At 37.2% G+C, this 14,789-nt stretch overlaps 1 protein-coding gene across 6 annotated transcripts in view; it reads left to right on the top strand.

The window, feature by feature from the left end:
• Positions 1–14,789, top strand: part of AP1S2 (adaptor related protein complex 1 subunit sigma 2) — a 30,864-nt gene that overhangs the window by 13,516 nt on the left and 2,559 nt on the right. For 2 of the 6 annotated variants that reach the window (XM_021532344.3, XM_085585079.1), the window contains exon 5: positions 11,580–13,041. The exons of 2 other annotated variants lie outside the window; for them this stretch is intronic. In XM_021532344.3, the coding sequence (XP_021388019.1) occupies positions 11,580–11,615 (36 nt within the window). In that variant the 3' untranslated portion in view covers positions 11,616–13,041. Of the gene's footprint in view, positions 1–3,714; positions 3,809–11,579; positions 13,042–14,789 lie in introns of those variants that run through there. 2 more of the 6 variants (XM_085585072.1, XM_085585070.1) reach the window with 2 other exon arrangements.

Genomic DNA, 14,789 nt, shown 5'->3' with positions numbered 1-14,789 from the left:
ATAAGGGATTTTGTCTGGTTTAGGAAACAACATTTGTAAGCACCTTTTTATTACCATTTGCCTGAGAAACTGACCACAATGAATGCAATTAATTCATTCTTCACTTAATGTAGTTTCTTAAATATGGACTGTTGAAATAGACTGCCTTCCTAAGTTGGCAGTGGCATTATTTGCCTTGGCTGTGCCTGTGTTCTTCTGAATGTGAAACAAGAATGAATAATGGAATCTTTTATTATCATGGAGATCCAGCTGCCTTGACTACCATCTGCTCTTCACATTTAACTTCCATCTCAGTTTCAGGTAGTCAGCTTTGTTGATCAGTTGGTCACTGCAATTTTAAGACATGTATCTGCTTGATTTTAGACACAGATAATGATCTACAATTACATTTTAGAAGCTACATATATATGGGGACATCCCAGAGTTACTGTGAATGAGAAATGATAAATTGTTAGTACATTATTTAGGGATTAGGAAATGGCTGTGATTTTTATGGATTTGGAATCCCTCCCAACTCACAGAAGAACAAGTTGTAGTGTTTTTGGTAGCTTTTGTAAAATGTGTTTCAGAACTCAGTCTCTGGAGATGTATTTATAGAAGAAAGGGGTTATAGTGCTGTTAAGAGTATTTGGCACTCTGCATGATGCTCAAAAAAGTCATGGCAATCAGATGCGGTCCCAGGTGAGGGAAGCTTTGTACCCATTTTGAAAGGCGTAGGAAGGAGAACTCTGGAAACTACCAACCTGTCATCCAGACTGCTGTCCACAGCTGGAAGGAGCTGTGCTGGGGCATGTGTAAGGCAGGGAGGTGATTTAGGTCAGCCAGCATGGCTCCACCGAGGGCAAGTCCTGCCAACCCCTTATATGGATTGGCCTTCTATAATGAAGCAACTCCATCAGTGGGCCAGGGGAGGGCTACAGATGTAATTTATCTTGCTCTCTCTAAATTCAAGAAGGGTGGATTTGATGGGACATTTACATCCAAAGGATAGTGGTCAGTGGCTTGGTGTCCCAGTGAATTTCAGTGGTGTTCCTCAGGGGTTAGTAATAGGACCAGTGGTGTTTTAGGTCTTGGTGAATGACATGGAGGGATTGAGTGCCCCCTCAATAAATTTGCAGGTGACACCAAGCTGAATGGTACAAGTTGACACGTGTGAAGGATGGGATGCCATCCAGAGGGACCTGGACAAAACTGGAGAAGTGTGCCCCTGGGAATCTTGGCAAGTTCCATAAGATCAAGTACAAGATGCTGCACCTGGGTCAAGGCAATCCCTGGTATCTGTACAGGCTGGAGGGTGAGCAGGTCAAGGGCAGCTCAGAAAGACTTGAGGGTGCTGGTGGATGAGAGGCTGGACATGGCCTGGCAATGTGTATTTGCAGCCCAGGAAGCCAGTTCTAACCAGGGCTGCATCAGTAGCAGTGTCCCAGCAGGCCAAGGGAGGGGATTCTGCCCTTCTACCTTGGAGTGCTGCATGCAGCTCTTAGGAGAAAACCTCTAAAGACTGTGAGTTTAATTGTAGCAGACAGGTCTGAAACCTTGATATTTCTGTATTTTTAATAGATAATTTTAATTTTTTCCTTCTTGCAGGAAAGCAAAATAGGCTTTCCTGCAAATACTGACCAAATCATACTTTCATGTTTAAAGCAATAGGAAGTATTCCAGAAAATCAATAGTAGAACCTGTGTCTCTTTTTCCCGAATATTAATGGGAGAAGAGGAGGTTAACACTTTTGAGATTTAAATATCTTCTTGAAAAAGTGGCATTGAGTATCCAGGAAATTAGCATATCATGCTTTGACCTCTTCCTGTGCTCAGTCTGATTTTTTTGTTGTTGTTTCTTTGTTTAAGTGTTGTATGCGTGTAAGATGTGACTAATTCTATTGCATCAAAGAAATCAAAATTAGAAGATCTTTAGACTCAAGTTGAAGGAGTATTTCAGAAAAGTGTTAAATATGCATTCATTAAGCTTTGCAAATTGAAACATCAGAAACTTTCAATTAAAAATAAGACAAAGTAGCATAGGCAGTCCTTGCTGTCTCATAACTGCAGTACCCTCTCTGATGTGAATTCCAATACTGATCAGTTTGCAAACTGTGAACTTGATCATTTATTGATATAAGGAATTCTTGTAAAACTGTTGGGGATATATTAACAATACACTGAAAGTATTTGCAGATTGTAATTCTAATAAGGATGTATTTATTCTGTACATTAAAATGATAGATTCTTTTCCAGAGACAGTCTCCTGTCCTCAGCAATAGAAGCACTGTGTCAGGGCGGTGCAGTGAAAATTTTGGCAGTATTTTAGCAGCTATGGCTGCACGTGCCATAGCTGTTTTCAGGAGTTTAGTCATGTGCTGCTTGTCAATTAACATGGTAAATTCAGTGAACAATTGCAGAAGGCTGCTTGAGAGTAAGGAGTATCTTATCTTCAATATCAGGTGCTCTTTCTGAATGCTCACATTAATCTGCGTTTTAATAGAACAATTTCATTGGATGTGGCAGGATGTTGAAAAGATCAATGTTAATGTTTGGATCTTGGGATTGTGAGGAGAAAATTCCATTTTTACTCTGTTGTCTGAGATGATGTGTCACATTGCAGTGCTACTATCCTTTCCTAGAATTTTCACTACCTGTGAGATGGTGTTAGAGTGCCAGAGAATATTAGGTGAAAAGAATACGAATGTCCCCAGGAGGCATCCTGTTGTGTTTGGTTTTAGATTCTCATTTCTTTGTGGTCTTCTCTGTGTGTTGTACAGATGTTGGGGCACATTGCTGATATGTGTTTTAGGGCTTTTATTTATTTTTAAGGGAGAAGCTGTATTTTTTTTGCCAAGCTCTCTAGCAGCAGTAGTAGTTTTGGTGATGGATATCAAGATACAATAAAAGTGTGTATATTACATTTTATAAAGGCTGAAAATTTGATATTAAAAGGCAAAAAAAATCTGAGACCTTTTGTTCACAACTCTGAGAATTCTTAAGTTTGTTTGATGGATTGATTAAAGTGAAAATGTTGAACTTTCTGCACTAAAAAATACAACATGAAAGTGACTACTCAGCAAATAACAATGGTGATTTAATAAATATGAATTTTTAATTAAATTGTTAAATTACTTAAAGGATGATAGGTTGAATGAAACTTTTCTTCATGAAACAAGTCTTATTATTAATGTTAATAATAATGCTGTGTGACAGTTAATTACTGAATGAAATATATGTAGATTTTGTATTCTTTTATGCTTTTAATCTGTTCCAGTAATGAACAACTGCTCTTTAAAAAAAGTAAAATATTTGAATTAATATTCCTTCATGCACAACTGAAGCTTTTTAAAGAACTCTTTATAACATACTCTTTTAAGGTTCCAATATCCTGTACCTGGTTAAGAAATGAAAAGTAAGCTTTAGAGATTTTTATTGCATCTCCTTGAAGTCTTTGAACAGATGTTTTTTTCTGATGCATTTCTATTTGCGTTCTTAACAGTGGACTTTTAGGAAAACCTATTAAAATTGTATTAATCTAAAGAATAGCATTAGCTGAAACAGATTTAAGTGAAATAACTAAATATGCTTTTGTATATTGTTTAGAATATTTTTAAGTCTTATTTTAAATGTAAATAAGCTGTACATGATTGGGTGGATGTTGAGTTTTTATTTGCCTTTTTTTAAATTCAGTAGTTGATACTACATTTTCACTGCTGCTTGATTTTGTTTGTAGAGCCAGAATGAAGACTGGGGAGGTTTGTCTGAGGATATCTTATGATTAAGAGCAATCTAAGGCATTTGCCCTTTTGACCCCATCTAAATGATTGGTAACTACCAAGTTTACCATTTTGGTGGCATGGATTAAATGGGTGCTATGCAAAGAGTGCTGCACGTGTAATTAAGTCCTTGCAAGGGTAAACAGAAAATGGGTGATGGGCTTAACTTTCTGCAACACTTGCATGATGGTCTTTGAAGAGTGCTTTGAGTGTTTCCTTTTATTTTCCTTTTATGTACTAACCGCATCAACTTGAAATCTCTGACTTCTACTGGCTTTCTTTGGTGTTGATAATTAAGTGGGATAATGCAAGTTAGAGAAATGGATACCAAAGCTAATAACTAAACAGATGTTTGGCTTTATTTACTTACAATCAGCCCATATAAACATGTATTTATTGGGAAATGAGCTGTTTACATCTGCTATGCAAAGAAAATGGGCCCTAAAAAGACTGGGTGCTGCTGCAATTGACTGTGTATCAAAATGCCGGATGCTGCATGACAGAACAAAGCTTATTTGCATATATAGTGCATTGCAACATATTTTTGTCCAAAGCATAAGTGGAATACGTTGTGGCAGTCCTACTAATAAAGGTAAGATTTTAATTTGCATAAAAAAAGTTTACAACATACATGAAAATGATTTGCTGGAGAAAACTTAATTAGTGTGCTGTTTACTTGATATAATGATAAACAAGTAGTTCAGTAAACAGATTGGCTTTTGTAATGTTGAACTGTGATAATAGATCTAATTTCATATGCAGCTTTATAAATACCAGGATTTAGTTTCCAGATAAAAGAAAATAATTGTAGTAGGCAAAAGTATTTGTAACATGTTCAAAACCAAATTAACAGTTGGTGTATGGGTATTTGTACCAGTTAAGAATTTCCTAGTATATGATACAGCCATTGATTTGTGTTGGGAAGAAGGGAGCAGCCAATAGTCATTTTTTGGAAACAATTTCTTTATGAACTTGGACATATTCTAAAACAACTGTAAGGAAAACCTAAGTGCTCAAGCTTGATACTTACCACATTTTCCCCTCAATTTTATTGCTTTTTCTATGCTCTTCATAATAGCAAGTTCATTAAAAAGAGTGTGATTCTCATGGTGAGGTTAGAATTGAAACTGTGCCTATAAAACTTCCCTTGTGTTCAGAACTTTAAAAAGCTACCTAAACAGTTTGTCACCTGTGCTATGAACAGACCTTAGGAGTACTAATCATTTTTTTGTATGTCTCAGATGGCTACAATGACTAATTCTGACACATACAAACTCAGGCTTAGATAATTGTGTGACCCCAGTTTATTTGCCTACGGTATGTCCCTGTGTGAATTCTGTGTGTGGGCATAGTTTTGGTTGAAGAAATGTACTTTGTCCTCATTAAACACAGTTGTATTATCTGATGCCCATGGGAAGGCTACTTCCTGGCCTGTACTGTTCCCTGGCAGGAGTGAAGGAATAGTTGCTTTGTTCAGACTCTAATCTACAAGGTTGTCATGGTTCCTCAGAATATGGAGAAATAGAAATGGCATTTGATGGGCTGAGTGGAGAGGGACAGGATAGATGGTCGCACATAATCAGAGATGGGGAATAGTTAGCCTGCAGTAAGGAGCTGCATGTTGTATATAGGAATGAAGATCATCTGGGTTAAAGAAAGATCTCCTGAGGTAAAGGAGGTTGCCTTAGGGCAATGGGAGGAGTTTGACTCATAGCTTTGGTGTTTGGATTAACCTGATGTTTAACTAATTGGTTATACAACTTTAAATTACTTTAATCCTTGTTACTCTGAGGCATAACCAAGCCCAGAATGAGTAGAACTTGGTTTTTTTTTGTTGTTGTTGGCTGTTTTAGAGAGATTTTATTATAAACTAGGGTGTTGAGTACTACATGTTCTATGTGGCAATTGTAGTAAGCCACATATTCAGAAGTAGTTGGTTTCATAGAGAATATGGTGAAATTTATGGTAAGCCTTGCATAATGTTGAAAAACCACGTGAAATCTTGATGCTGTGTAGACCATGCATCTTAATTCAAATTGCTCAGTGTAGAAATGCTGCTTTCTACTGAGAACATTTTGCAGTGGTAAAGTCATGGTCTTGAGTCAGGATGCAGGTTGCTTCACCCAAACTCATGCTGACAGTGACTGTTGTTGAGACAGCTGGGTCCGTTCTTACTGCCACCTTTGTGTTGATCTGCTTGCCCTGTGGTTCTGGGGCTCCTAGCGTGTTAGCCAAAACTTGAGCTCAATGCAGAGGGAGCATGAGCGAATTGCCAGGAGGAAAAAAGCAGTGGCACTGAAAAGGGAAGTAGAAAGAGCTGCTTTTGGCAAGCCAGGACTTTTGCTGAAGTTGATAGTACTGCTTAAATTACATCCTATTTAAAAAAAAAATTCACAATATCTAAGTGCTTTAAAAAGCCAGTGTTCCACACATCTTGTCCTGACTCGCTGTCTGCTATGAACTCCCAAGTCAGCATGTCTAGGTAAGATCTAATTTACTTGTCATATGCTGCACCCCTGCTGTTGGCCTGAGTCATAGGAGTGCAATGAGGAGCTTCAGTAGCAGTATTGACTTTTGGAGTTTTCAGCTGTCCTTTCCCTCCCTCTTTCCATTGTGCCAGAAAAGCTATTTCTACAACCATTCTAGAACTGGATTTCATATCCCTTTAAACTGATCCAATTCGGATTGCTTATTTTTAAAAACATATAGTCAGCAGCTTTTCTTTTCCATGTTTACAACTTGTGCCTGCAAACATTTGTCCAAACAATTGTAAGAACACAAAGTGCTGTAGTACCAGGAAGGAAGGGGGATGCTTAAATGCCATGGAAGCTTAATATAGTATTGGACGTGACATGGCTTATTGCAGCAGTATATTCTGGTCAGCTCGTCAAAGATAACAGCCCTGAAGTTGGAGAAATGCTTCCTTAAGCGAAGGAGAATAAGCGATGCAAACCTGTATTTGCAGTGCTGAAAGAAAACATTAATGAATCCTATTGTGCATAGTTTGGCAGTTTGCCAAACATACAGGCACTGTTGGATTATCTGATGAAGAATTCCGTGATTTTTAATAATTTTGGCTCTAACTTCACAATACAAAGTATTCAGCCGTAATATGTGTTTAAAGTAGTTGTGTTTTCGTGGTGCCGAGGTGGAGCCTCTGATGGATTCTTAGAACCATCCTTACTGCGGAAGGCTGGGCTCTGCTTGTTCCTGGCTCGCTGCGTAGCAACTGATCGGCACATGTGAAGGAGAGCGTCCCAGAGTGATTATCACCTCTGAGCTGGCAGATCAGAGCAGCAGCTAAGAGGCAGGAAGCGCCTGCTATTATCCGGTTATAGTACACAAACCTTCAACTGATCTTTGTAGTGCTTTTGGGAGAGAGGCAGGCAGCCTTCTGCTCTGGTCTATTGAGGCGATGTTTTAGAGCCACAGTCTGTCCATGTGCTCGGATGTTTTGCTGCATAACATTTGCAGGACAGCTTGCTTTTTCATACTCTAGTTGAGAATTCTGTTGACCGGTTTGCATCGATCTTGAAGATTTTTTTGTTTTCTCTGTATAGAAAGCTGCAGACAAGATCTTGACTAGGAGATGATATTCTTCTTATTTGTTTACTTGTGGGCTTTTTATTCTTTTTTTTGTAAGAGCATTGTAGTTAGTACTTACCTTTGAAGATGTTCAGTGCTTCTAGGTTCTCTGAGGAAACACTTCGCTCTTCCTTGAAAGTAAAGATAGAATTTTGTAATAAAAGTGCCCTAGTGGGAAATATCAAGGCCAGACTAGATGGGCCCTGAGCAACCTGACCTATTGGAAGGTGTCTCTGCCTATGGCACAAGGATTGGAGCTATATGATCTAAAATCTCCCTTCCAACCCAAACCCATCTATCTAATAGAAGTCTCTGAACAGTTAGCTAACTAAAGGTTGGGAAACAGGTACTCTCCTGTTTTGAAATCCTTGAAAAGGCAAGTGAACAACAGTAATTTCCTAAAGCAGCCGTTCATTAGAAATATTGCCTAATAATGATTCAGAAGTGGAGTGTAAAAGTAATTGCTTTTGAAGCATTGTTAAGGAAGTGCTTGTTAACTGTGACTCTCTTCCTAGTGCAAAAACTTCATGTTTCCAAACATAAACCCTCATCCTCTGCTCTTGATTTCCCAATAGCCTGCTTCTGTAGAATTCTTCCCAAACTATCATACACTCCATGAACCCACATCTTGTATGTTGTTCAAGCTAGGGTTTTGTTAGATGCTGAGTGAAGAAAAAAGCCAAATCTTTATCAAAATATGGCAGTTCTAATTTTTGTATGCAGTTTAACATGGTTTGCCTTCACAGGCTTGTGCTGGTTTTGATGGGTAAGAAGTTAAAATAATAACCTAAGCAAACTTTCCCTGAAAAAAGTCGTGTGAAGTATTGAAGTCTGTGTCACTTCCAGGAGATGCCATCAGTAAAATGGCAGCCCTGCAACACACTGAACTTGTGAGAATTTGGTATAGACATAAAGAATTTCTTTCCTCTCTCTTGCCTGAGGAAATAGCATAGTTTTCTTGTCCACTACAAACATAAAATACCTTACATTGCAGTTCAAAGTAGATGTTAGGCAAATTTTCCAGTGGTGATGATAATGTAGCATTTAAGTAGATTGCCTGAGGCACAATAAAAAGGCATCACTTGATGCCTTTAATAGATGAAATATCTCTCAGGAAAGTTATAGGTATACTGTTCGGGGGACTGGATTAAATGAAAGCCATTCTAATTTTATTTTGGCTATGATTTTTTGTTAGTTTGGGTCATGACAGATTTGGTTTGAGAAAATGTCAGTTGGGTTGGACTGGATAAATAGTTCTGTTTACTCAGATAAACTCTACCATTTTTCTAATTTAAAAAATCTCCAATGACTCAGGCTGACAATTTCAGAGAGTATTATTAGCTTTTTAAAATGAGTTGTAAACACAGATGTCATTTTGAAGAAGATTAATTTTAGTAACTTTTAAAATATTGCAATTCTACAATGTACAGCTTGTGTTGTAGAGCTGTTACTTTTGTGGCAGTACTAGGATCTAAGACCTGAGTGTTAAAGTCAGATAAATGGTTTGTATCCAGAGTTCTACGTGATGATTTTTCAGAGATGGTATTTCATGTTATTTTGCCCTTATATTGTGCTGTGAGGATACTATTGCCTTTTCCCTGGCTTCTAGATCAACTAATTCATAAACTCATTAGATCTAGATTGTTATCTTAAATGGCATCTGAGCCTGTGAAGCATGTCCTTGAGGTCTGCACGTTCCCACCGAAGGAAAGCAAGGTAGTGTAGATACTGATTGTGGAATTTGACACCTGTCCATTCCCCATACTCTCTTTTTCTGGTATTCAGGCCAGCTGCTCTGGAGTGTAATGTAGTAGGGGGCACAAAAGAAGATCAGTCATAGTTCAGACTTGTGAGGTGCTGTAGTTCTGTGATGGCAAACAATTTGTCACAACTTTATTTTCCTTTCGGTTGTTTGTCAGGCTGCCCACAGTGCCAGGCCCTCTGTGTGGGATGGTCCTGGGTGTCCTTGGTGGGGTACAGAGGCCTCACTGGAATGCCAGTTTTATTTCTCAATATTGCTGCGTTACCACTTTGTGTCTCCATTACTGTTGTCTTCCATTTAATCTTTTAGTTTAACTTCCAAAACGTCAGTTTATTGCTAGTCTAGTTGCAGGTGGTGTTTACACGTTATGTAAACTAAAAAGCCACCAGGAGTGAAATAACCACTTTCTTCCTGTTGTCTGACAATCTGTCTTGCTTTATCAGTAAACTCTTAAGTTTCTGTGAAGATGAGGCACTAATCCCACAACAGTAATGTGAGTCAATAATCTAATTTTGTGTACCATGATTTTAACATCAAAGATGGCAAATTCCTCAAGGTATAAACCATTGACAATACAAAGAGGGTGGGGAAAATGCCAGGACTGTGTGGGACTGTGCAAGCTGGGAAAGTACGTAAATTAGCACTTCCATGGCCTTATTTATTGATTTAAACATCATTTGTTGATGTTTACAGTTGTGTAAAATGGGATATAGTCAGTGTTTCCAGGCCAAAAAATGATGCTTAAGAATGTGTACACACATAATCCTTGAATACAACAGTGGGTTGCAGTCAGCTTCATAAGAAAGAGAATGAGCTGCTGTCATTCTTTCTGTCCAGAGAGCTAATGTAAAAATAAGAAGTCTGTTAGGAGCTTTGACAGGCATTTCAGTGAAGGCACCAACTTTGATGGTTCCACATTTCCAATGGTACAAGGAAGAGGGGAATCACATGTGTGCATATGTAACTCAGATAAAATTTGGGCATTTTAGATTATTACAGTATGCCTGTTCTTCATTTGTCTTCATGAACCAGTGTAAGTACAGCAGAAGTTTTCCCTAGAGACCTTTCTGGGAATATTAGTCTGTGAAGGCTCCAGGAATTCTGAAGTTAGTACTTTTTTTAGTCAAAAATCCTACTCCATTAAAACATACGCTGTTATCATGCAATGCCTTTTCCAGTTAGGAATATGTGGCAGAGTTTTGATTTTAATGTAGACTGATGCTTTTTACTTAGGCCATGCGAGAGGTGTTAAGTGTTGAAATTCACATTTGTAATTCTTTGTTATATACCAAATTCTTTTGAATCTAAAATTTATAGCATGAATCATATAGCTTACTTGTAACTGTGACAGTTATATAGGTGCTATAGCTAGTGGATTTGTAGTTAGCCTTGTCAGGGTAATTTAAGCTACTGTGACATGGTCTTCAGATTACTGATACTGAAAAATAGTATAAAAACTATACATCTTCTGGAATATTTTTATTGTGCTTTTTTGTAATTTGAGAATAGAATTTAAAAACGTGGAAGCTTGGACATGTGAATAAACTGAAATGGCACAGAGGAGACAGTTTAGAAGTCTGTGGGAACTCTCAGTTCTGTTTTAAAACTTCTGCCATTCTGGGAAGTGGGATACGAAAATAGATTGAAGACTGTAATTGGTGCAGGATCAAAGATGGAAACTGACATGTAGAAAGTTGAGTTTTGCATATTTTCACTGCAGACAAAGTTTAATCAGAATATGTGGGGCCGATGCTCCTAAATTACTGTAACTCCATTATTAAGATTGAGTGTTGCTTTCTTTCTATCTCATCTTTCAGCAGATTGAATACTAATGTTCATACCAGTCATACAAGAGTATATTGAATTCAGCAGGATAATCCAAAAGCCAAGAAAACTTTGCCTGCTTTGAGAGGTGTATCAGAGACCTCAATTTTTCTAAACAGACTCTCTTTCTACAAAATACAATTTTTGTCACCATTAATTCCACCGCTGTACTACCCTGACATGGTGTGCTCACAGCCATGTTCTGGAGGCCTGGTATCTCTAAACATGTGTTTTATTGGAGCAGATGTGGTGGGTGATGTCAGATGCCACTTCGCTCAGTGCCTGTCTCTGACGGAAGCCAACAGGCAGTGCCTGATGCAGGGACAAGTAATAGATAGGGTGGTCCATCTCTGGAGCATCAAACTGTTTTTGGCTAAGAAGAAACTCTGAGCTTATGTAATAAAGTATTTATCATATGAAGTTTTTCTGTCTGTTGTTGGACACAGCATGAAAGTATGGGGAGGGTAAAACTATGATTCTCCTCACTACCCTTCGCCCTGGACATCTAGAGTAGTCAAAAATACAATATTGTATTTCTGTATCAAATGTCCTTTTAATGTCAGAGATACAATAGCGAGGTAATATTTTTGTTTTCTTGCATATCTGTCCACCTTTCTATTATGTATAAGAATATGTACATTTCTTTTGTAGCCACGTCATGAATACTTTAATGTACCAGTGTACTAAATGGCTTCATTCATCATGCATGCAGAATTTCAGAGGAGATAGACCTGTGACTTACTCATGACAGAACATTATCATCAGCTTGCTGAATCCAGTCATCCTGAATCTAATAGAATGCCACAACCATTCTCTGCTGTTGTACTTTTCTCTTCCCCCTCTGTTTTACAGTGTTGTCTCTTCACGTCTCATTCCAACAAAACTTGTGCTTGTTGCCATATGGTTTAACTTTTTTATTGTGTGTAAGCTTGAAGTCTTATGCTTAAAAGTTCTGTAGCATTTTCTGAGCTAAACATCTATATACTGCAATACCTATATTGTAACATAACTCAACCTACATTTATATTTTAAATAGGTTGTGGTGGTATTTAAACATATTCTTAATTTAAGTCTGTAGGTGAAGATAAGACTTACAGAGAAAGTAGTGAAGAAGTATCATGTGAAATGTGTATACACACAAGTATTAAATGATGCTGAATTAAATTCTGTGTAGACCATGCATCTTAATTAAAGGTGCACATAACACTGTCCCTTTCTGAAGACTGACACAATAGTGTGACTGACCTTACAAGAAGGAGGGGGGCAGAATTACTTAGGTCAAAGAGAATGATGGGTAAATCTGAAATGAAAACATTTGTATCTAAATGTGCAGATTGCTCTTGTGAGTAATTTAAGTGTTACTGCCACTGAAAGAGAGAACAGTGTCATTGCTTTACAAATGAATAATGGAATCACAGAATCATTAAGGTTGGAAAAGACTTCTAAGCCTATTGAGTCCAACCATTAATGGTTAGGGTTGGAAAGATCTAAGTCCATTAACTTGTAATATGCCTTCTTAAATGGGCATTTCCAGTTTTAAATGCAGGCTGCGTTGTGTATGGGAAAACTGCCACGAGGGTGAATATAAGTGCATTCAGTTGAAAAGTGGGCAGAATGAGAGGACATGTAATGTGTCCTGTTTGTAACCTAAAAAAACCTAACCTAAAACCAGTACTGATTCTGAAAATAGTTTCCATGAATTATCAAGGAGGCAGTTTCTAAAACGAATCACAAACAAGCTAGTTCCCCGTACTATATGTGGTAATGCACTACCTTCCAAATGTTAAACTGACAAAAAAATGGGGGATTTAGGGGATTAGACAAAAGATTTGGATTGGATTTGCAGCATTCTGAAATCTTAGAAAACAAGATCATAGGAGTGGTTTTCCATTTCCAAGTTTGCCTTTTTTCTGTAAGCCATTAACAATGTGTTTGGATGTCTTGTTAATGCTGCTTTAGCCTGCATTATTTCATGCCTGTTGGCTTAAAATGCTGTGCATTGAGCTGTAATGAGATGCTGTTTTTCTTGTTATCTGTATACAGCTGCTTGCTTCTAAATGACTAGGTAATGAATTAGCTTTTCTGGCATGTTTGAAATAAAGTATTGCATGCACTTTTGTCTCATGTGAATGACTTTTTTCCTCATCTGTGTTCTGATATTTTAAATTTGTTGTTTGCCTTGGGTGATTCTGAGCTGCAGGTAGTATATAGCACTGCAGAATGTTTTGCCTAAGAATTGGATAAAATGTTTGACACTTAGTAAAACAAATAATGTGAATGAAACTTAATTCATTCTATTTGTTTCTTTAAAAGTAATAATTAATGAAGTTGTTCTTCTAGCAAAAGACATTAACCTTTAGGTGTTCCTTGAGATTATTTTAATGATGAGGAAGGCACATATGTCTAAAGATTACTACTTTAGTGAAAAAAAATTAAAATATGTCTGAGTTCTATGGGTGACATATCTGTGGACATGTAGCTCGTGTTCTTGAAATGGTTTGCTTTTAATGGTTAGCCAGTGACCATGGTTTACATGAAGAAATGTAGTGTTTAAGCATATGCCTTCTGAAAATCATCTCAGACTTTGAAATGGCAGTGAGAACAACAATACTAAACTGCTCTAAAAACAGTGGCAGCACTGCTCTGTAGTTCTTCACAGCTATAAAGAACTTTGTTTTCAGGTAACTTGGTAAATATCCTGTTGTACTCCTGAGTAACTCTTAAGTGCCCACTGCTGTCTAATAAATTTAAAATTAAAAAGCTAATTTATTTCAAATATTTTGAAGGCCCTGAAATGCTTGAGAAGTTGTATTCTTGTAGAATACTCTTGAGTTCTGGTGCCATAGTTAGTTAACAGTATAGGATTTCTTGAGTAAAATACCTTACGTTGGTGGATAGGGGAGGTATGTGTTTTCTAAAATGAATCTAACAAAGTAATCTGGGAATATAATACAAAAAGTTACATTAAAAATGCTACATAGCCATTTCTTTAGTCAGTGCCTCCTTTTGGGGATTTGTTAAAATACACATGTAAATCTTTAATCCTGCCATCCTGTCTGGCTTTTTCAAGGTCACTGCAGTTCTAAGGATATTTAAATATTGCATCAGTGAGGGGAAAAAATAAGCCAACGCTACATCTTTAATACACCAAGAATCTTGTTTTCAGATTTAACTTGCCTTTTTATTGCAATTTTTTATTTCCTGCTGGATTTTAGAAGCCATCTCAATATACTTGTTCCAAGCTCTGACTGATTTTTCAATGAAGTCTACTTAAAGTATCATATCTTGTTACTTCACTGCTGAATCACCTTATATATGAGCTGAATGATGATAGTAAACTTGATCATTTTGTGTGACACAGTCAAGGCTGATAGAGACAATATTCTGATGGTATTTGCAAGGTTTGAGGTCCTTAATTTTGTGTTTTACCTACATTATTTTTTAATTAATATTTGCAAAGCAGTTGAAAAATAATTTTTTGGCTGCCTTAACTGTTATCTGCCTTTTTTTTTTCTGCTGCATGACATGTCTTGTTTTAGGATGCTAAAGTAAGTTTATTCATACTCTTGATGTTAAAGCTTTTGTTTAGATATGGACACAGTATCCCCTTTTATTTATCATGGCATTGTTAATAGTTATTAAAAAAAGCTCAGCCTAATGTTTCTAGTTTAAGCCGTTTCCTTTCAGATGGAAGTAATGAATACAAAGCTGATGATTTTTGGAATTTGGTATTAAACAACTTTCTCTGAATCTAAGGAAAGCTTTCTAAGATTAGAATTAACCCAAAAGTTATGCCTGGTGTAGAATAATAAAATTCCTGTCCTAAAAACCCCTCCATCTTTGAAAGGGATCAGTTTGACA

This window comes from Lonchura striata, chromosome 1 (genome assembly GCF_050655825.1).
Source record: "Lonchura striata isolate lonStrDom1 chromosome 1, ASM5065582v1, whole genome shotgun sequence".
Taxonomy (NCBI): Eukaryota; Metazoa; Chordata; class Aves; order Passeriformes; family Estrildidae; genus Lonchura; species Lonchura striata.
Note: the sequence above shows the minus strand (reverse complement) of the source record. Positions and strands in the feature narration are given on the sequence as shown.